General features: G+C 37.6%; 1 protein-coding gene across 3 annotated transcripts in view; it reads left to right on the top strand.

Annotated features, from left to right (window-relative positions):
• GABRG2 (gamma-aminobutyric acid type A receptor subunit gamma2) overlaps window positions 1-23,551 on the top strand; it is a 67,721-nt gene that overhangs the window by 12,413 nt on the left and 31,757 nt on the right. For all 3 annotated transcript variants that reach the window (XM_042025425.1, XM_042025426.1, XM_042025427.1), the window contains exons 2-6: window positions 12,305-12,453; window positions 14,076-14,143; window positions 14,879-15,099; window positions 18,125-18,207; window positions 18,893-19,030. In XM_042025425.1, coding sequence (XP_041881359.1) covers window positions 12,305-12,453; window positions 14,076-14,143; window positions 14,879-15,099; window positions 18,125-18,207; window positions 18,893-19,030 — 659 coding nt within the window. The remainder of the gene's footprint in view (window positions 1-12,304; window positions 12,454-14,075; window positions 14,144-14,878; window positions 15,100-18,124; window positions 18,208-18,892; window positions 19,031-23,551) is intronic.

Genomic DNA, 23,551 nt, shown 5'->3' with positions numbered 1-23,551 from the left:
CAAATTCCCCAGGATCTCAGGAGAATAAATTGCATGTAAAGTTTTACTTCAGTGGCTTCCAGTGGAATTTCTTCTTATCAATACTCTGCTGTTATTCTGCATAAGCCTGTAGCTCATAAAAAGCTGCTGGATTTGTAGCAAGGGAAAACTGAAGATGGATCTATCCATGTGGGAGATATGCTATGATTAGTAAAACATCTTTATTCTCAGCTTCTGTTCATCTGCCATTATTTTCAGGGGTTTGCAGGTGTCCATCCTCACCTGATGGTCCCATCAGCATCTGCTCAAGTCATGGAAAGAGTCTTGTTTTTAAAGAGTTCCTGATTATGAAGTTTGGGTAAGATCCATAAAGGACCAACAAAATCTCTGAAGCCTCATGGTGCCTCCCCTGTACTGATAGAAATTGGGGTCTGAAACCCTCTGTATATTGCCAATGAGCCTGTTCTGAGTTGCCATGATGCTTTGTCCAGATACCCTAAATTCCATAAATGACACCACACGTAGCTGGTGCTTACATCTCTTCCAGGGAGACCCCACAGCTGGGCATGGACTAATCCGAGATGACTTAGTAAGGCCAGATGGTAACATCCCTGCTTGGTCTTGTATCGATTCACCATTAAAGCTCTTTGATGTCATGCCATGGGGGTGCTCCACAGAGCTCTGATGGAGCCAAGGAAACCTGATGGGGAACTGGACACTGTGGCCTGAATATATGGACACTTTGGTTTTCAACTGAAACAGTCTCTGCACCACATTTAGTGGATCCTTTGACTTAGCCACAGTACAGAGCTGCAGGAGATGAGGAGACAAGGAGAAAAAATAAAATCCTCTTACATAATCTCTTGAACTGAAGGAAACATTTTCACCACTGTATGTCTTTCTGGACTTTGTATCATTCCCTGCAGCATCTTCAGCACCCTGTGCTAAATATATTTTCAAACTCTAGTTACATGAGTATACATGTCTTAGGCGTTAATATGGTTTCTTCTCTCCAGAAATTTCTGAAACAAATTGGTACTAGTGTTGGATAAACTTGGCTCCAAATGCAGTGTTTCAAAATAATGCTTTTGGAATATGTCTGTGTCATCCATATGTCATCCACAGTAGTATGTCATCCATATTACTTCTGACTCTTGTAGCCAGTTACACACATTAATCAAACCCACTCTTAGCTTCTGCTTGTACTTGGTTATTGTTCTTATTCTTGCTCCCTTTTCCAGTTGTGAAGCATCCAGCTTTCTCTAGCCCTGAATAACACCTACTTATAAAACAAGTTTCTAGTAGCTTTCTCTGCAGAATTTTCTTTCCTTTTACAAAGAAAAACTTCTCTGACCATAATCGGAGCAATGACAACTTATAAAGTAAAATTCTATAATGCTGATGAGAGTCAAAAAAGGTATGCCAAAATATTTGTGGAGGAAAAAGAAAATTCTGGGAGATATATATTTGTATGCGTATGGAATAGAAATTGCTCCTACTTTCCTGGTGTTTTGACGAGCCTTAATAGTCACATTCAAATGCAAAGGATGGGAAGATAGGCTTTGCAGTGATCATCATGCCTAGCCCACTCAAATGTCAAAAACTTCAGAGCTAGGTAGAATTTGCATGTTATGTGCCTTACCTTTTACTTATTGGAGATTGATAGAGAAATAAAAAGATAAGACACTGAGTGAGCCCATACACAGTTTCTTCTCATTAAAATAAATTTACAGAGTCACCATAATATTTATTAGTTAGGACCTTTAAAACAATTGACCATTTTTTCAGAAAAAAGATTCTGAAATTCTTGCACATAAAGCTGAATATACTTGTCTCTGGAAAAGAGCAGCATAAATAGGCAAGTAAGATGTAGCAGTTTGCATCACGATTTATGTGATGATTTTTGGAACCACCGTGTGTGAATTCAGCCGCAGCCCAGCAACACACCACAGCCACTGCTTTGCACTGAGCCTGCATGGCCTTAGGACAGAAGCTTGTCAGGCCAGCTGGGTCTGAACTCCTCTTGACCTGCCCACAGCTTCATTTTACTTGGTTTAGCTGCCACAGCCATTTATCTAATTGACCAGGCATCTATGGCTAATTTTTTTGACTTTTTGTATGGTACAACCAGAGTTTTATTTAAACAATAGTAACAAGCCATGACTCCATGGAGAATGAGTTACTGACATTGCTGTGTAGTGTGGAGAAATCCAAGGCCACTACAACTGCAGAGGCATTGAGAAATGGACTTGGAATGCAGCATAGCAGGGTAAAGGCACAGAATCATGGAATCATTAAGGCCGGAAAAGGCTTCTAAAACCATTGAGTCCTGTCACTAACCCCACACTGCCCTGTTCACCACTAAACTATGTCCCCAAGTATCACATCCACATGGCTTGAACACTTCCCAGCTGGTGATCCCAGCACTTCCCTGGGCAGTCTGTTCCAATGCCTGACAGCCCTTTCAGTGAAGAAATTCTTCCTAACATCCAACCTAAACCTCCCCTGGTGCAACCTGAGGTTGTTTCCTCTTGTAATATCCCTTGTTACCTGGCAGAAAAGACTGACCTCCACCTGGCTACAACCTCCTGTCAGGGAGATGCAGGGAGTGATAAGGTCCTCCCTAAGACTCCTTTTCTCCAGGTTAAACAGGCATAGGGTGACAGGTAAAAAACTCTATCTGGGTGGATTTTAGAGCAGAGATGCTGACAGTCCTCACCCAGAAGCTGGTATGCTTATATGTCCCACATGACTAAGGAGACCCTGAGATGAAACCATCCTGGTAGTACCAATCACCAAAGAAAGTTCATCAAAACAAATTCTATAGGGGAATTGCAGAATAGTTGTTGATGATTTTCCTACTCAGCTGACATACAGACATTAGTTTGCCACTTACATTCTTAATGTATCACACATCTACCCTGTTATTAGAACTAAATTCCACATCCACCCCTGCACAGTCTGTTTTATGAGCATGAGTGCAAACAGCGTCTTGCATGATATAGGTTGGTTTATGTAGGAACACATGGGTTACTATTGGTTACCGTGCATTAAAAATGAAGTTAAATCAGAAGCATTGTTTAAAAAAGAAACAACAAAAAACCAGTTTAATTTTCACCATTTGCTTACTCTTATTCTGTGAATGAGTTAGCATGATGTAATTAAAGATGTGTATTGAGCAGCTATTTTCTGTTCATTCAGCTCTTTCTTCAGACATATTTTTATCTAAAAACATTCCAGTAATGATACTTCCATGATCTAAGAGAAGTAAGAATTATTAATACACTCAGAATAAACCTATATTAGTTTCATATTTATTTTTTACTGGCTCCCTAAACACTTACCTGACCCACTTGCTTTACCAACAATATGGGCTTTAATGTTGCTGGTAAGCACAATGCGAAGTCATTCCCTAAGGAATGGTTAGAGATTATTTCTTCCTCCATCATGAGATGATTTAGCATCATACCCAGTCTTCATCTAACACAAATAATAAGGGACATTTATGTGCTTATGAATGTTGTAAAAATGGTTTACACTTACATGCAGAGCAGGTATCACTTGGTTTAGCACAGCAAGTAGAAGGACACTAGTCCTTCAGCTGGGGTAAGCATTCCATGTTCCATGTTCCAAGCCCAATACTAGGAACACTTCATTATAGTGCTCTGCTGTGTACTGAGATGTAGAAGACAAGAATGAAAACATTCCCTGACAGATCTAATTCTAATAAGGATTTATATTCAATTTAACTTGAATTTATGTTCAGCCTAACTTAATTTATAGCTCGCACTGGTAGACCAATAAAAGCAAAAGGTATTTTAAATCTCAAAAAAATGCTCAGGAGTGTTACTCAATAAGCAAAACTGCTGACATTTCTAGCACCTCACATATTTGTTTTTAAACATTGACAGATAGTGATGAGAAGATGACTACATCGTGAGTGACTGATTCTAGAAGTGACTTCCTTCTGGGTGAAATTATCATTGCACAAAAACATTGTGCAAGAATTTTTCAAAACCACCAATATGAGTGCCTCATAGGGTATTACAGAACAAGAACCTATTTTTTCATTTCTTAAGTCTAATCGAGCAATAGAAATGGGGGTTTTGGGTTAATATTGTTTAAATAGATGGCTAGAAGGCATCCACGTTTTCCTAACCTTACTCACTGAGAAGAGAATTGAGCTTTTTAATTTATAGTGAGATTTTAGAGCAATCTTTTATAAAAGCAATCTGCATCATTGGGGAAGAGATAGATATCACATGGAATACTAACAGGTGACAATTATATAAGATAAAACACAGCCAGAAAAAATGAAATGAGCTCAAACTAAGACAGACCTAATCAAATCACATTTCAGTAATGACCGTTTACATCTTCTCTTGAGATTTGCTAGCTATATTGGAAATCTGTGGGAACTGAATAATAGCAGCAGGCAAAAATCACGCCTTAGATTTCACATTCAGAGATGCATAGAGTGGTTTAAAAAAAAAATTAAAAAAGAAGAGGGAAGGGAATGGGAGGGGAGAGGAGTGGCAAAAAGAGGAATGTGAAAGAAAAAAGAAACCTTCTAAAGTTGACATAATTCTAAGATTAAAACTTTTACACTTAGATATAGCTAGATACCTTCAAATAAAGCAGATCAACTCAAGCTAACCCTATGAAGCAGAAGAATATCTGTAGCTGTTTTTCCATTTTCTGTTTGTTTCTAATGCTTTTGCTTGCTGCTAACACGAGTATCCATAACCACAGTGAAACCAGACAGAGAAGTAGATTATATAACCTCCAGTAAATAAAATATAAAGAAATATAGTCATACAAAATTCCAGCTCAAAAAAAAAAAAAATTTGAAATAATCATCTTAAGTTATGGAGGATTATCTGAATCATCCAATCACATCTTACACTCCTCCAGAACTCTCGTAAGTATGTATGCTGCACTTCAAGCTCAGGGTGCTCAAAATGAATGATGTATGCTTGTTTCTATAATTATCTTTCTATTCCTTACTGGCCTAAAGAAGTTTCCTTCATCTCTCTATCTCTTTGCTATCCTCCCTCAGGGTAACATACAATTCCTCTCCATACCCACAAGTTTTATAATGTGGTGTAATTCAGCTTTGTTTAATAACAACAATCTGTTCTGATAGACCTGGAGATGTAAATCCCTTATCAATTTATTTTACAACATATCTCAATGTTCTGCTGAAGAAACAGATTCTAGACTGGGTGCTACATTTCAGCTTTTGGTTCTTTGCCAGGGCTGCTAACACTGGTCCCTGTTTCTGGTAATTTTTGTGACAACTGGCTGTGAGCCCATTTTGTTGCCACTAGAAATATTTTAAAAGGGACAATAATCCTCATGGTCACTCACGACTTGAATCCAATCAGTTGTGCAATGCAAAAATTGCACTACAGTTTTTCAACACAGTGAACTAGAAAACACAGTAAATACTACAAACTAGAAATTTTATGGTTAGCACTCTCAATAAATGCACTCCAAAGGGCTTTTTGAAAATTATTTTCATGAACTGACAGGAACAAAACAAACCATAAACCAAGTTAAATTTTTAATTTTAAACCTTTCTTTATAAACACTTGCTGTAGCCACATTCAGCTGAATCTGAAAAGATGGAAAATATATGCTTTAACAATAGCTACAAAGAGCAAAAATTTATTACATCTTAGGTGCAGTAAATGTGAGTGCATGTCTTGGGCAAGATGTAGAACTGTAAGATAAAGCAGTCTGCTATGAGTGACAGTTTCATAGACATGAATACAAAACCACCACTGCCATATAGTATTTTAGAAGTCTGTGAAGAGGTTTAAGAACTGGGCTGCTTTACCCAAAATGGCTGACAAGCATCAGCGAGGTTACTGGGAGTTGCTGAATGACTACAAGAAAGCTTGTAAAATCCACAGCATGATCCACAGGTGCTGTGTTGCCAGGTATCATCTCTTCATGGGAACAGAGTGTAAACATTCACAGGAATCCAGACAGCTTTTAAATCTCAGGGCAGGCACAGTTTTCAGAAATGACTGATTTCTGGCAGTCTGGGGCCTTCATGTTCAGTAAAGATGACTGAGAAGTCATTGCTGGGACCACTCATTTGTGCTCCTCTAGTAATTTCTGGCTCTTAACCATTTTGAGACTTGTGTGGTCAGTCCCATAATTTAAGTGTTTCAGCTGTACCTATTTCTTTATGAGAACTGTAATATTCTTTTAATAATTATTTTCAAATACACTTCAGTCCCTCTGTGACTTAGGGATGACAGAAAAATTCAGCTTTGCTTTGTTTTAACTAATAATGATTTCCTGCCAAGGTTTTAACTACATTACATAATTTGTGTAGTACATGGAATGATAGGTGCAGCAGAAGCAGTGCCTAGGAAATAAACTATCTTCTACAGATGACCTAACTAAAATCCACCCCACCCAAACCACTGAGTAGAGGTCAAAACTATTTTCTTTCCTCCTGTTAACTTCCTCAGCCTCCCTTACTACACGAATAAAACAAATGGCCAAAATACACCTTATACTCCCTTGTGGCCATGTGAAACAACCTTTGCTGAAAACACTGTGAATCCAGGATTTCAGGCTCTTCTGGAACATTATAGCTCCATCCAGAATTGTAATTGCAGCAGCACCACAATTCTAGGTGGAGGGAGTAGGACTACAAGACAGTTTCTCAGTGATTCTTAGTCCAAATTTCTCAACTTCATTTTCTATTATGGAACTTCTGATAACTGACTGGATCTTCTCTTTTCCTCTCTAAGCAAAGCATCCAAGTTCCCATCTTTGATGTGGGAAACGATTAGGGAAGAGATTAATCTTCGCATTACATGATTTGCAGTCCTAAGAAAATTGAAGATTGGATATTTGTGATGAACATTTAGTAGCAAAACAGAAAATACGCGCCGTTTTTATGGCAAGAATAGTAACTCAGTCCTGGGCATAGCCTTGGGATTTAATCCAAGGACAAATGGACAGAACAGAAACACAAACAGGACAAGAGAATTCATGGCACAGCTTTGTGAAAACATTTTCTGCTTCAATCAAGATACCTTTACTTAAAATATGAGTCAACAAGGGAGAATTTAGACACTGTTAGATTTCCAGAGACACTGTATTCTCTTACACATCTGCCATCTCCACATACTCATATGTCACATCTGCCTACAGCATCTCTGTATGCACAGTGGGAACCTGGTATACATCTTTCCTTCCCAGTGACCATAGTATCACCATGAATAATGTATGACCTATAGATTAGGGTAATTTTCTATGCACATCAGAGAATGAATTGAACTTGACTCTTCATTAAATTGAACAGTGCTGTTGGGTGAACTGGCAAGCCATGTTTCAGTTCTTCCCTGAGATGTAGAAAACATTGGTGCTTTCAACGGAAAACTTGTTTTTTGTTCAAGTAGTTTATTAAATCTTTGCTGAAAGCTCTGTAGCCTTCTTTGTATAAAAGATGAAACTGCCCAGATTTTTTGATAAATAAAATTAAGTTTTTAATTAGTTTATTAGTTATTCAGTACTGCTACAGGTCCTTCCCTTTAGGCACTTAGTGGCTACTCTGATTCTGCTTGTAAACAGCAAATATTGGCAATTAACTCGGGTGAAGTTTCACAACAAAATTCTTGGTAATAGTTAAATTTAATTTTTTATATTTAGAAGACATAGAGGACAGAGCCACAGCAGGTACAAACTGGTATAACTCATTTAAAGTCACTGGAACTATAGAGGTTTTGACGAGCTAAATATATGACCTCATATCTAAAGTCTGAAAGACTCACCAGCCATGGAAGTTTTTTTTTGCCAGAGAAGAGTATGCTTTCCCTTCTATTCCTTGTAACAAGATATGAAAATCATGTTCCTGTGGATTAGAAATAATACCTTATTTCAAAGGGATATCCTTAGTGAGTTATTGCTCACTACTTAAATAATCTGTCCCCCAATTTAGACTGTAAAATTATTGCTGCTGTGATATTAAATAATGCATAGCCTATCTTTACCAACACATGGTAGTATCTTTCCAAGAAACATTACATAAGATTCTCCTGGCAATCACATTAGAGTGTCTCTGATATAGAGATGACAGCAGAGATCATCCAAAGTTAGAGTGTTGACTTTGTGTTAGCAATTAACTAAAACACAGTAGTTTTGAAATGGGTAACCTATGCTTTATGTTAATTTTTGAACTAAAGAATTTAAGCCAAAAGGCTTGAAAGCATAATAATGTAAGACAGTTAGATACCATTAATGTAAGTATTTCTTAAATTTTGCTAAAGTGCTGATTATTTTTACATAGGCATCAAACTTACTTGCAGGGAAATGAAAGCACAAAAGAAAAGAAATCATGCTGAATCTATTAAAAAAAAAAAAAAAAAAAAGATTCCTGAACTGTATTGTGGACTTTTGTGGCTTTGGACTGCTAAGAGAATAGTGTATCAGCACATTAACAAAACATTTAAGTAATGGGCTTGACCATGTCTTCTGAATAAGGATCAATAAAGAAGATGGAAAAAGATTGTTTTCCTAATGCATCAGTGATTTCCCAGCAGAGATATCCTTTTCTACAATTTCAATGTATTTCCAGTACAGAAATAATGACTTTAGTGCTAAGGGGCCCATAAAGGAGGATATGACAAGAGAAGTGAGCGTCACTTCATTAATCCTTTTTCCCTTGACTGGTGACCCCAGTTCTACCTGCAGTGGGCACCTCTGCCCACCAGGATTACACTTGCACCAAGAATGATTAAATGTTGCCCAGAGAGTATTGCAAGGAAATGTACGGATCAAATACACTGGCAAAGATCTGAAGAATAAGTTCCTGAACATTTAGTTTGTGCCAGCCTCAGTTTGTGCTAAAGTTACTCCTCATCAGTTAGCACTCAAAAGAGCTACATAAATGTTATAAATCAAGTAAAAACTTCAATGTAGGATTTGGATTAATACGTGTTTGTTCTAGGGAGAAAGCCCCTGACATGGTAAAAATCTCATTGGTAGAATGAGGTTTTTATGTAATTGTAGAGTGAGATACCATTTTATAGATCTTTGCATAGATTATTAAGAAAACCAGATCTAAATTAATAAATTATTATTAGCATCAGTAATTTCTGCCCTCTTCCTGCTTTGTGAAGAAGTATTTCAAGTAATTTGAGACATAAAAAGAGCTCCCTGAATGTTAAGCACTTGTGGATACACATGTATCTATCTATGGTTGTGATTACCATCACAGCCACCACATGCAGAGTCAGGTGGCAAAATGAGCAGGGATTGGACCAGATGACCACCAAAAGTGCCTTCTAACTTTAATTACTCTCTGGTTTGAAGTTTCAAGCTTGGGTTCTGACCCTCTTAAGTGATCTCTTTTCCAGCAAGGGAAATGTATGTATTTATGGATTTATGTAAAGCAGTTTTGGAGACATCTTGCAGTAGCATTAATATCACAGTGGGAATATCTCATATGGTGAGATTTTGTATCAGTGTCTGAAAGATGAACCTTCAAAAAATTATGGTTTAATCTGCAAATAGGTAAATATGTTTCTTTTCATATCTATATTACTAGATTTGAAAATTTCTAGCAGTCAGAAAAATAAAAATAGATTTCAATATGCATTTGGGTGTAATCTAGGCTTTAACAAATTTGGTTTGGACATTAAAAGCACTTGCAAAATTTCAGCCATATAATCAGAAAGACTGAGCTGAAAGTCTTAAGGAGATGAAAGGGGCTTTGTCATTATAATTTTCATTGTATTAATGGCATTGCACGGCTAAAGCCCTGCTCATCTGTCTAGAGATGCACCTCTGATTTTTCTGGCTGGAATGCAGGTTTACACAGACAGAAAATTGCATACCCATGCTAACTTATGATCCTTGTGGCATTCTTATAAAAGCTGGAATTCAGTAGCATTTTTCGCCAGCTGCATTGGCTGTGTTTTATCTCCTCTGTCTCCCACTAATTTCATGAAGCATTTACTGGTTTTGGAGACGTGGAGTGCCAAAATGGTTGAGATAAGAGATGAGCAAACATACAGATAGCTATTTCTGTCAGAGAAATAATTTCCAAGAAGGAATGGAAGTTTCAGTTACTGTGGGCTGCTGTTCAATAAGGTTGTTCTAGATCTGAGAAAACTTCTAGACAAACATACTTCTAATCTTTTACTGTCTAGTAGACCAGACTACTAATTAGCTGGTTTGAGTTTTCAAGCTTTCTCATTGCACTGATATTCAGTAAAGTTGCGTTTGTGAAAGAATGCATTTGATTTTTTCTTTTCCACGCAGAAAAAGGTATTCTTTTCAGAGAACAGCTGTTTAATTGCTTATAAAACATGAATAAGGTTTTTTATACATAAAGTTATTTTTCTTCATTCACTTTGCACAGTTTGAAAACATAATCTAGTGCATTCTGTTTGCAAAGACTTTATTTCAGAAGTATTTCCTTTCCTCCCGGAGAGAGAATTTGGCTTCGGTTATGTTTCTTTGAATTACAATTAGATCTTTGAACTCCAGACAACTTAATAAAAAAAAATTCTCCCAATTTAATTAAATTGGCCTGTTTGTCAGTACCAGCAGAATACCATGGAGCATATTTGCCAATTAAAACTCTGCTTTTGATTCCTAATAAAACACTACAGGTCCAGGCTTGTGCAGCCAGAATGAAGAGTTTGGGTTGCCAGTTCTTCGCCTGGGAAGCTGAAGCTCCCAGATACCCATGGCTGGTGCAGGGCGGGTGAAGTGGTGCCTGGAGGCTGCAGTCAGTGGCTCGTACCCAGCACATGTAACAAAGGTGCAGATCAGATTCATTACCAGCTTCCAAGCTCAACTCAGAGCAAGACTAGCTCTCTCTCCATGCTACACATTCCTAGTTGCTACAGCCCTACACAATCTCAGGCTGCTTCAAATGCCCCTGTGCCTTCAGCACCTCCTGGGAAGCACTGAGAGGCAAAAAAAGCTACAGCTCTTTCCTGTTAGGCTGTGCCCAGGGTGAAGAAAGAACCCAAAGCCTCTTTCCTAGTGAGACTGTATTTGTGCATTTGGCTTACATCTCCCAAATACCCAACACGGGAAAGTGTTTGAGCCATGCACTCTGAGTAGGTACAAGCTGGATGCAGCAGGGGAGCACTATATGGAAGAGTGTGCAAGACATCAGCTGAGGCTCTGGGATGAGTTACCCCTTCACTACTGCACCCATGACCATGACCAGCTGCACCTCTTTTAATCTTGTGTGTCAAGCAGAAGATCCAGCCCCCATGAGAATCTGCTTCTCTGTGCTCTTTCCCACTCCTTTTCAGATTGTCTGAAACTGGAAAACAATTAATTTTTCTGGTTTTCACCCATTTGTACCCAAACTCTCTCCACTGGCTTAAGACATTTGTAGTATCATTAATATTTTCCATATCCAGCCAGCAGTATTCAAACTTTGTCACAGAAGCAGGTCAGGAAAGAAGGGCACTGGCATATTATGCAAAAAACCATACGGTTGCCTAGCAGTGTTCAGCTGATTACCACTGACATTCTGAAATGAAAATATCTGATTATGTCATATTCTAAAGTAGTTTCAATGTTCTCCTCTAGAACTAGAGGCACTGATTTTGAGAAAACAAAACATCCATTAAGACTAGTCTACACATTTCTGACTCCGAACTTGCTTTTTTTACTGTGCTAAGCAGGTTGAATTAGATCTGCTGTCGTACTTCTGAGTAGCAGAAAAACCCCAGCAGACAGACTTTTTTATCCTCTGTAGGTTCTGGTTAGCAAAAGTGAAAAGGAAAATCCTTGACAAAAATTTGTGCTCAACTTTCCAAATGCACAGTAAACTCAAGTTCATCAGAGTGGAGAAAGTGGAGAAAAGCTGTGTGAGAAGTTTGAATGAATCTAATTATTGGTCTTGTCTTGATGATGTGTTTCATCAAATCATTCTCTCCTATAGAAGTAAAGCAACAACACTGTGTACATAATAAGTGATATTTTGGTGGAGAGTTGCATAAGCTAAGTGACAGATTTATTTCATAACAGGTCCCACCTGAGTCAATGAGAGAAAAAATAGGCATAACAAAGGTGATAAGCGCTGATGTTCCTCTGAACAGACAGAATGTGATCTCAACCGTACTAAAAGGAAACGCTGATAAAGTGAACTGTAACCTCAACTGTTATGTGGCATCTTTAGTGGGAGCCTAGTTTTGAAAACGGGAAATTTTTAAAATGTTTTTACAGTATTATTAAAATCTAAAAGTGTGGGTATTGTCTTCCAAAGTAGTTACCTACAAATTTGTATTTTTCAAGGCTTTTCTTTCCTTCATTTTTATTTCTTTAATAGTTCCACCCAAAAGGGAGATGATGATTATGAAGATTACACTTCAAATAAGACTTGGGTTTTGACTCCCAAAGTCCATGAGAGTGATGTGACTCTTATTTTAAATGGCTTGCTGGAAGGATATGACAACAAATTGAGACCTGACATAGGAGGTATGTTGGTTTCGTTTTTAGACCACTTTTGATTAAGCAGCAAAGAGAAAGAATTTTCATGTCAGATTTTGCTACCCAGGAAGCAGAAGCCATTCAAAGTAGTTACGAGAATAAAATGCAATGCAGAAAAACATCAGAGGTATGTAAAACAGTCATGATTTTGGAAGCTGACATCAATTAAGATTGCTGAATCTATCCTAAGACCTCTAATAAGAGTGAATCAGGCTGCTTTTAATGATTTACCTGCATAGGAAGTTCAGAATGTAACTTCTGGGGAATGAAAAAGCAAGTTTTTCCTCTTCTTTTTACACCTAAGAGATTCTGTTAGAGAATCACAAATAATACATTGGAAAGAAAGGCCAAAAAGAGGGTAACACAGCCTAATCCTTGTAGGATGTGATGGATACAGAGCCTCTGAGGGCAGCAGGCCTGCACAGACTGATGCAGCCTGAGCCCTCACTTGCACAGCAGGGCAGGAAGTGACAGAATAGGGCACAGAGGAATAGGTTCACAAAAGATAACTGCAGTCAAGCAAAGCCAATCTGCCCAGATGATTCCCCACAGTCAATGTAAATATACAGAGCCAAGCCTGGACTCAGAATGGAAGCCTTATTTGATTGAATCACCTTTTGGAGGAATCACCCTCTCTACTGATTACTGAGGTAACTCAAAGGAAAAAATCTCCCTGAATTGCTGCAAGTCAGTTTGAGAAGCCCCATGAGTGCACAGAGCAGGCAGACAATACAGAAGAGGATACACCAGTAACAAGATTATAGAAAAAGGCACAGAGATTTCATGGATGAGGCAGGCAGAGGAAAGCAGAAAGCAGCAAGGTTAATGAAGGAAGCTGTTTCTAACAAGTTTATAGAGGCTTATAAATAAAGGAATTTTTCACAGTGAAGGATAACATGAGTCTTTAACCTTCAGTGTACATATACAGTGTAAATTAGCAGAGGAATTTGTCTTCACTTAAACCAAGACTTTAGAAACAGAAAGGAAATAAAGCATTCCTAAAAGCATCTGGGAAAAACCCAATCATTCTGTAAACAAGGTGTATAAGAAGAATAAAGCTGAAATGGAGTAATTTCAAAATAATTTAATGTAACAACTATTCTTAATTCTGTCTAAGAGCCTTAAGTATTATTTTGGCTTTAGGCTCACAAAATTGTTACTCACCTACAGACACCTCTGCAGGCAACAGCAGTCATTTTGCATTTGGCATTATTATGTAGAACAAGTGATGCAAGACATCATAAGAAAAATAAGTTTGCTTTCATTGCCAGTGTTTTGTTTTGATGCATTGCTGTGACCTGATACAAAATATAGATCCTTTCAGTCAGACATGAATCTCTCTAAGCTATCAGCACTGGTTTCAGTATTTGTTCTCATAGCATAAGGGAATTTGTTTTGATAGAATAAATGATATAAGAATTTGTCTCAAAGTGTCTCCAACTAATTTCAAACTGAAGACAGTGTTGCAAATTTGTATTTATTGTATATGTACCTTTAAATGTGAGGCAACCACAGAGGAGAGGTGCCATAATAACATGCTTGTGCTTGACTTTCATGTAGTTGATTTTGACCTTCATGGATGTTACTGATTCTTGTTGTTTCTTCTGCAGTTAAACCCACAATAATTCACACTGACATGTACGTAAATAGCATTGGCCCTGTGAATGCTATCAACATGGTAGGTAAAGGACTGCCCATTTTCCTTGTTACAAAGTCTCCATCATTTTGACATGACAAAGCTTCCATTAGTTCTTAACGTTGTGGCATACCTATATTATTGTTAACACCTCATTTAAATTATGGATGGGAGGACTGTATGAGCTATAAATCTGTACAAGACAGGAAAACTGAGCTATATGCTGAAAAAATGCAAAACCAATAGTTTTAATATATCCTTACATTTTTATGTGCTCTGCTTTCAAATGCTTTGCAATACTTTAAAACTGACCTTCCAGATTGCTACAAAATTGGGAAAACCATTCATGAGTGACATTACCACTCTTGCCACCAAGAGATAATAAGTAAAAGGCCCAGATCCTCTCCAGAGACTTCACCGTTTCTGAGATTAACCAGGGGGCACAGGCAATTAAAGTCAGCTCAAGCTTTTCCTGTCCTGGATTCAAGGAAGTATCAGGTGTGGGTTGAGATGCAGGGACACAGAATTAGAAAGGTGCATATAACATTCACTTGCACTTTAGTTTTACTCTCAATGTTAAAATAATAAATTGTTTAAAAACAATAATCTTTGGTAAAACATGCCTCAAAAATTCACTAGAAGAGTTTGGTTTTATCAGTTCCAGTATCACCTTCTGTAGCTCACCGTTTTTTCGCAATAAATTAAGGAAAGCATATCAGGAGTTATGTGGAATGCTGAGTGCTATGTTTTCATCAGTATTTCTGGTTAACACAACAGGAATATACAATTGATATATTTTTCGCCCAAACGTGGTATGACAGACGTCTGAAATTCAACAGCACTATAAAAGTGCTCAGATTAAACAGCAACATGGTTGGGAAGATCTGGATACCAGACACATTTTTCCGAAATTCCAAGAAGGCTGACGCTCATTGGATAACAACTCCTAATAGGATGCTCAGGATCTGGAATGACGGCAGAGTCTTGTACACATTGAGGTATTTATACCTAACTTTAATTTAATTTTCTCTAATGAAAGCCAAAGAGAAAAATCCTATGAATTCAGGTCATTTGACATTAACCTGAAAGAAAAAAATACTGAGTTTTCCTATTTTTTTATGCAAAAAAAGATACCAATTGTATGAAATTTATTTTATATTGGCACAATAAGTTTTATTTCTTCTTATAGATTGTCCTGTCTTGCTCCACAATAATCACATTCCTATATTAACATTAATATAATCATTTTAATAGTAATTAGCCTTCATTTTAAGGTACGTTTTATTGTTTGCCATTGGTTTGGTCCTTTTTACATTTTTGTTGTGTTAAACTCATAAATGTGAAATATCCTTGAAGTAGATGGTACAAAAGGAGCTATTATATACATCAAAGGCCTCTTACTCTGAATTGATTACAATTTAGCCAGATGAAACTCCACCCAGAAAAAGCACTTTATTCCTTAAATATCTCAGCCAAACAAGATTTTACAATCCCAGCATTGAACATTTAACTCAAACCTATGGATATGCCCCCCTCTGTTGCATTGTTCGGTTTGGTTTTGCAAGCTGCAGCCTTCTCAGAAAGCGCTGCGAGGCTGCTTAGGATAGGGCGGCAGTTCCGCTCTTCTGTAGTCCTTCCAGATGGCCCTGCAAACCTGCCCCTGCTAGCTCACAACATGGTAACAGTAAAGGAGGCGGGAAAGGATCCCTCCATGCGGGCCTCAGAGGAACTTTTATTGCATGTCGACAAGCCAATTCCCAGAGGCAGAGTGAACCACATCCTCTGGGAGCTTGGCAGTTCATATGGGGAGGAGGGAGGCGGGGAAAGCACATGGATGAATGATCTCAGGGCGCAGGGGTGGTACATAGGCGAAGTTGGGGTACTGGATCCAATAGGGAGAACCAGAGGGTGTGGCCAGGGCTAGAGCCAGGGGAAGGGGCGAATACAGCACCACACCCTTCCACCAAAATGGATCTCAACTTGATACACTCAACCTGTCCAGGTTCCTCAGTCACATGTATAGTTTTTCTTTTAAGACAAATTACCTTTTCAATAATTAAGTTATGCATATGCCATATGCAACAACTCAAATATCATATTCCAAATGCTCATACCTCCTAAATGTGAAAATTCTGTGGGAGTTTTTTTATACTTTTTCTTGCATGTCATGTAATATTTGGGTTTATGTAAAATATAGATAAATACAGCATTTTTTCAAGACAATTTATAATTTAAAATGAGAGTGCAGAATGAAAGATGACAGACATAAGATCATCTGAGTTCTAGACTGCATTTTCTCAGAAGTTTTTTTTTGTTTTTACTTTATTGGGTGCCAAAATTAAAGTTTTGAAGTACACTCATAATTTTAATGAATAGATATGAAGCTTTGGTTAAGACAACCTTTTAATGTTGCAACTGTCTGAATTATGAAAAGGAATTTTATTTCATAGTTATTTAACATTCATTGCATATTGCATTGCCAGAAGAGGTAATAGAATGATCAGAATTGAAATCCAATGCAAATCAAAGTTAGTCTGATAAAGATGAGCCTAGATCCATTTTTCAAATGTTAAATTTGGACTTGTGTACACTACTGTCTGTTTGGACTTTATTACCTTTCTCTTTAAATCCTTTGGTTCCTCTCATTAGAAAGAGATGTATCTGGTGGAACTTGGAAACCATTATCTGCTATCAATGTCTATTTAGTTGTGCTAGTGAGTCACAGCAAGCACCAGTAAGGATTCAACCTCGATTAACTCAGAAATGAAATGTGATATCACACAGCTGGGATTCTGTCCTGAAGAGGGATCCAGAAGGGATCACTGATTTTTCTCAGTCACCTCCCCCCAGGTTTAAGAACCACCCTACCCAGCAGGAAGTCAAGTATCTGTGGTACTGAAGATGATGAAAATGAGAAGAAGAAGGGCAACAGGAAAATCAGACTTTTTCCTAAATCCCTAATGCAGAAAAGTTTCCTTCTGACTCCATTAACTTGGTGGTTCCAGCATTCCTCTGCATCCTACAGGATAAGACTCAGGGTCATTTGCCCATAACACCTTCATTCAAGAACCTGGAGACAAACCCAACTCACAGAGCTCATCATTTAGACACCGCAGAATCAGAAAAGACTAGAAACCTACAGCATTCCTAGAGACTCCCTGGGGAACAAATAAACATTTTACCCCACACTTTTCTTTTTTCCCTCTCTCACCCCACCTCTTTCAAAGTCCAAGTATCCTGCAGCTCATGGGTGGGCTGGGAGTGAATGAAAAATGGTAGAGTTTTTAACAGGAACATCAGAGGGTACATTTCATCTTACTTGGGATTTCTGAAAGTAATTGTCTTTACCTGAGCTTAGCACCTACACTACCTGAGTTATCATGGAGACCCTCCTAACATTCAGTGGAGACAAACATCTTTTGGTACATTTTTTTTCTGATTAAATTTAAATGTCTTATTTTGGAGTGAGAGGAAGTGTATCCTCAGAGCGCCTTTGCACTAGCTGTGAAGGGAGTCTAGATGGCTGTCTTGGATGCAGATATCTAAATTTGGACTCCTATCCATCATTTCTGAAATAGAATTTTTGTCACATAAAATACATTTTCCTAGTGCATTATGGCATGTTGTGACACAAAGATTTGTCACTGCTCATGAGATGACCTGCATATCTACTTATGGATTTGTCAGTCATGAGTAATGCTGACACTTCAGATGCACAGGAACAGAACTTTAATACCTTCTTCCATTACACAGTCCGGAAAGTAGATGATCAGGGTCTACGGAACCAAAAAAGAAATATTGCTTATCAGTAACCATGATGTCTTCCTATGCTTGGAATATTCCAATAGTTACATAGATAGAAATAGTTTACTTTATATATATATATAAATAAATACATATAATGTTCGTATATTTTGTAGTCAGGATCTGTATTAGTAAGAATCTTGCTTTGCTTGTCATGATGTAGCTTTCAGGACAAACTTCTCAAGTGCATTCCCTATATCTTGATCTATTTCTTTTCAGGCTGACAATTGATGCTGAGTGTCAGCTACAGTTACACAACTTCCCAATGGATGTCCACTCCTGCCCATTGGAATTTTCAAGCTGTAAGTAACATGCTTAAAAATATTCCTTTTTCTGACCCACACTGAACTGCTTATTATAAATTTATCTTTACATACTTAGAGTCAGTGAAGGTTATGTTCTTAATTAGACATACCCCACTGGTTTTTACTTTTATTTTGATCTTATTTTCAGTACATGTATCACAGATGTTCACAAATATCATTAAGGAGTGCTATAAAAAAAATATAACATTTCTGGACCCCATGTGATTAATTTATACTTATATCTGAGCATGAAACAAGAAATTTTTACTTTCAGCATCAAGATGTCATGGCCTCCCACTTTCTCTCTGTGCACGGGTGTTTTACTATTGTACTAGTTGGGAGTCAAGAGTCTGACATTTTGCAGTTAGATCAAGGTGTGAATTCCTGATCCAGCTGCAGATGGATCTGGAGGATGGGCAAAATTGCATCATATTAGGTCCACAAAAGTGGAAAACCTATTTTTGAAAAATTTATCTCAAGTGCTATTATAATTTATAATTAATAAAATGTGACATTAAGTAAAAGGCACTAGTAACTTGAGAAAAACATATCTATAATTTACTTACAATATGCTTCTCCAGTTCTTTCCAGAAATAGAAAGTAGTATTTTTACTCCCCAAAGCACCCTAAACCCTAGCAGTGACTATGAAACAAAGCATTCTGTATTTTCCATTGCAATAAGATGGCTACCCCAGAGAAGAGATCATTTACCAGTGGAAGCGCAGCTCGGTGGAGGTGGGGGACACCCGGTCCTGGAGGCTTTACCAGTTCGCCTTTACAGGACTAAGAAATACAACTGAGGTGGTGAAGACTACTTCAGGTAAGACAACTGAAGGGTTTACTTCCAGGTTCAGTTAGGATTTTATTAACAAAATTAAACCAAGAAAGATACCTCTCGTTAGAACTTAGCATTTACACCGCACTGAACAATTACAGGCTTTTCAGTATCTATGGAACCATCCAGGCTTTGGCATTTCTGAACTCCTAACAGGGAGAAAAACAAGTTGTGTCTACTGTCCATTCTCGTCCTCCAAGAAAAACCTCTGACTGTCAGGACAAAGCCACTACTACAAAGGGTGGATGGGTAAAGGAACTTGCAGTGTTTCAGTGCAGGAAACAGCAGAACTGAGCCACTAAAGGATGATCTGACACTGCATTGAACATTTTACAGTCCCCTTCCCACTGCCAGACACAGAAAGTAAGCCTGCACAGAAATGACACTCGAAGTCCCAACCTCTTCACTACAGAGGCTCTGAATTTATTCTGTTCCTTAACATAAGGCACATTCAACTCCCATTAAAGAGAACAGCCTTACAAATCAGAGTCTCAGATGGCTTTCCTTCACGTTTCTATCTCCTTGGAAACAAGCAATGGAATTTAGAATGATAAATGAGGAAGTACTCAGTGTTTAATTTTAACCCTGCTAACTAAGCAGAAGAATATATTTTTCTAGACATATATATTGTTTTGTTTCTCAGTGGAAAGAAAACCAGTGACTATGAGGAAGGATGCAAAGAGGAACTGCATATTAATATTCTTCTATGTGCATGATATCTCTTTCATTTCTTACTTTCAAAAAGAACAATGAAATTTAAGCAGGTTGGGTTTTTTTAAGGCTGCTTCCAATTTTTACCTTACTTTATAGCTCTGGCAAGTATCTTAATTTAAATTCAGACATCTGTGTTCATTCTGACTTCAGAAATACCCCCACCCATTTTATTTCTAAAATAAGAACAGCATTGCTGTTACATTCAAAAAGGAAAGTGAGATACGCCAGAGTTGAGAGGAGCCTGCTGTACATTACACAGGAGAACAAACAAGGAGATGAAGAATTAATTCAAGCTCCAACTCACGAAGCTCTGGACATTAGGTGCCAATGATGTGTTCAGTCTCATGAGCAGGGCAAAACAGAATGCAGCAATGTACGCCTCATGGAGTCTTCTGCCATTTTAGCCAAGGAAGGTATTTAGTCAAGTATTCAAGAAAACATTTAACTTTTCTCATTTTCCCAGGAAAACAAACATAAAGGTGCAAAAGAGGACAGGAGAGCAGCACGTGTGTGAACCATAGCTGCTAATAACCACCATTACACAGGGCTCTCAAGGCAAAAATATAACAAGCAATACATACATCTCCCCTCAGACAGCACAAACGGCAGCAGTGTACCCAAGTGTGCTTCCAGTCTCATCTTGCTCACATTGAAAACTAACTATATTTCAGCCTTAATTTGAATTTCTTCTATTTGCTATTTTCTTTAATTTTCTGCTTGAGCCATTCTTGAATCAACTCTTTTTTTTTTTTTTGACCAGAGATAGAAAATAATAAAATCTTAACATGCTACAAGCTTCATATACCCTGATTGAGTGCACTGGTGACTCAAAAGCACTCACTAATGTTCTGTTAATGTGAAGAAGAACAGTAAAACACAAAAGAGCAAAAAATCCCTTTCTCATGCAAAGAAAACCTTCTTTTAGTGTAAAGTCATTCAAGCTTTTAGTATTCACCTGGAGAATTCCTATAATGTAGCATCCATAATTTTTACTATGACGAAACACACCAGTCCGTTTAACTTGCATTAAAGAAAAATAATTAGCAGCTAGGATGCACATTAAAGCAGTGAAAAGTTGTCACTCAATTCCTAAGTCAAAAAGCACATGAAAGCTACTCAGACTGCTGAGCTGCTTTCACAGGCCTGCTGTGTACAAAAATTTGGAAAAATGTCCTGTGTACATATTTCTTCTGCTGCAGTTACCCTATGTTTGATTTTCATTGCTCCTCTTGTTTTTATGACCACAGATATTCAAAAACAGATTTTATTTTGAGATAAGTGTGGCATCTGTTTAGTTAGAACATGGGGAAAAAACCCAACAGCATAGGGGTTGACATGAATCTGGTCTATTTCCTACAAATATTTTCCTAAAGCCACCAGAGCCTAAAGCGTGTACATGACTTATTAGCATGCTGGCCACTACATTAAGTCCAGTATTCCTCAGACAGACCCATATTCTACCTATAATTACACTCTTAGGATGCACATATTTTCAATAGTTTCATGAACAGTAAGGACAAAAAAAAGATTCCAAGTTTATTAGCAACACAGGTGCAGCCTGAGTACACCAGTTAAATGTTTGAGTGCCCATACAGCTAAAATAAGTTTTGACACTTTATGCCATTACTTACAGTGCTGAATTTCAGTAAAAACTGATGCCAATGCTTTGGCAGAGATAGAATCTGAGGTACAGTGGAGGAGGCAATGGAAAAATTCATGAGATGTTGGAAAGAGTGCTACACTATACTCCCAAATACTCTTCCCCAAAATTAAATTTAGGTGAAAAAAAATCCCAGAGAAATCAGAACGAAAGAAGGGGTGTTAGAGAATACAAAATTGAACAGTTAGAGAACAAAAAGAGCCTGGGGCTAGTGTTACGACATTTGTAACTCGAGTAAACTTTCAGAGTCATGATTTACTCCATTTCAAAACAAATTCTTGTTTCCAGCTTTATACCTCCCAGCAACCAACACCTTGTAGTCCTTGAGGGCTGTGCTTGCTTGGTGTCTGGAGAGAGACTCAGCATGGCTGAGATTTGGCCATTACAAACTCCACTACTCTCTTTCTGTCATGTCAAAGCTGAACATCTGAGCCATGGGCTGAATTATGGGCAGAGAAGGACAAGGCTTGTTTGAGTGTAATCTTCCTAAGACCTGATGGTCTTGCTGAAATTAATGCATTTATCTGCTGCTCTTCCTTTGCACACACTGCAGAAATACAAAATTAACTCAAAGGGCCAGATGTCGGAATTCTGTTCCTCAGTTAGCAAATCCCAGCAAATCCCAGCAACAGCTGAAAAAAACCAACTGGAATATTACAAACCATCCCTCTGTTTCTCTTATCTGAAGTGAGTCATCCTGAGTTATCAGCTTGTTTCTCTCCAAACTGAACATTTACATGCAACTTTAATTTTCTTCAAAAGTCACTGACCAAGCAGAAAGAAATTACTTAGCTAATGGAATACACTGTCCAGTAATGGTGGGGACTTTTAAAAAAGTTAACTCTAAACCTTCTGCCCTATGAACCTTCCCTTAAAATAACTAAATAGTCCATATACATTACCTGTATATATTTTTTGGTTTTGCACTAAAATCTACCTTGTGTAAACAGCATTTTAGTTTATGTTTATGACTAGTACATAAAAACATTGTATTTTAGCACAATAGAGTACATGTTAAGACTTAATACCATCTGTGTTATATAAACTACTACAGTTGACCTCACACACTTAGAAACTGAGATGGGTTTAAGATATTTTGTATTATTGAAGTATGTCCATAATCACTGTTCAAACAGTGCATATCTTATTAAGAAACTACCACTTCTTGTGTGTGACCTTTTTGCTCACAGTGTAAGGCCCCATCCACTGAATGGCAATAAGATTCTCCAATAAAAAAGGGATGAACTGATGGAAAAGTCTAGAGAACAAAAATTCACCAACTTGCAAAATCTGGATGCACACTGCTATGAGTAGCTCTTACAAAGAAAGCAACAAGTGATACAGAAGTATAAGATTTGCAAAATAGAATGCAGACATGGATTATATCAAGAAGGACATGTTGCACTTTGGGAACAGGAAAATAGGACATTTCAAAATTTGTAATTAGTTACTTTATTTAAAGAGGGAAAGATTGTAGGAAGGAAATAATCAACTGCACAAATACAAAAACATAAGTAGTTTTGCAAAAAAAAAATTGGGGGGACTGTAGTAGTCTGCAAAGGACAGAGAATGTGATACTATTGCAAAAATCCTGCCTCTGGGATGTATTACTCAGTGTTGTGCGTAAACTTGGGAGAAATATTCACTGTGCTGCTCTGTGAAAAATTTATGTCAAATGGTTGCTGCATTGTGCTTGATTAATAAAAAAATCACTTTTAAGTGCAATATTTTGAGAAAGACAGGGTAGTGCAGGGGACTATAACAAGTAAAGAGTTTAGAAAACATGACAAATACTTGGAAATATGGAACTAGTCTGGAAGAAAATATTATTGGTGATCAAAGGAGTAAAACAAGCATAATGGTTTTAAACCATAACAATGATCAACAATCAGAGAGTTTATGAAATCATATCACAAACCAAGAGGAAAGGAGTAGCTTAAATCTTGAAATTCTTTCTATCAATAGGTTTCTAAGAATTTCATGCAATTCCTAGACAAATTGCACTTCTACTCACTCTTCCAGTTGTTTTGAACATACAAAATATTGTACTATGCAAAACAGTTTGTAAATGTGTACTTATTCAGGACAGATGGAGTTTCTGGTATTCCCAGTTCATTTCTGTGACTGGGTAG

The sequence above is a fragment of the Corvus kubaryi genome, unplaced genomic scaffold, assembly GCF_017639235.1.
Source record: "Corvus kubaryi isolate FWS band 111438036 unplaced genomic scaffold, C.kubaryi_AGA036_p1.0 37270, whole genome shotgun sequence".
NCBI lineage: Eukaryota > Metazoa > Chordata > Aves > Passeriformes > Corvidae > Corvus > Corvus kubaryi.
The sequence above is the reverse complement of the archived record's forward strand: the minus strand, read 5'-3'. Positions and strand labels throughout refer to the sequence as shown.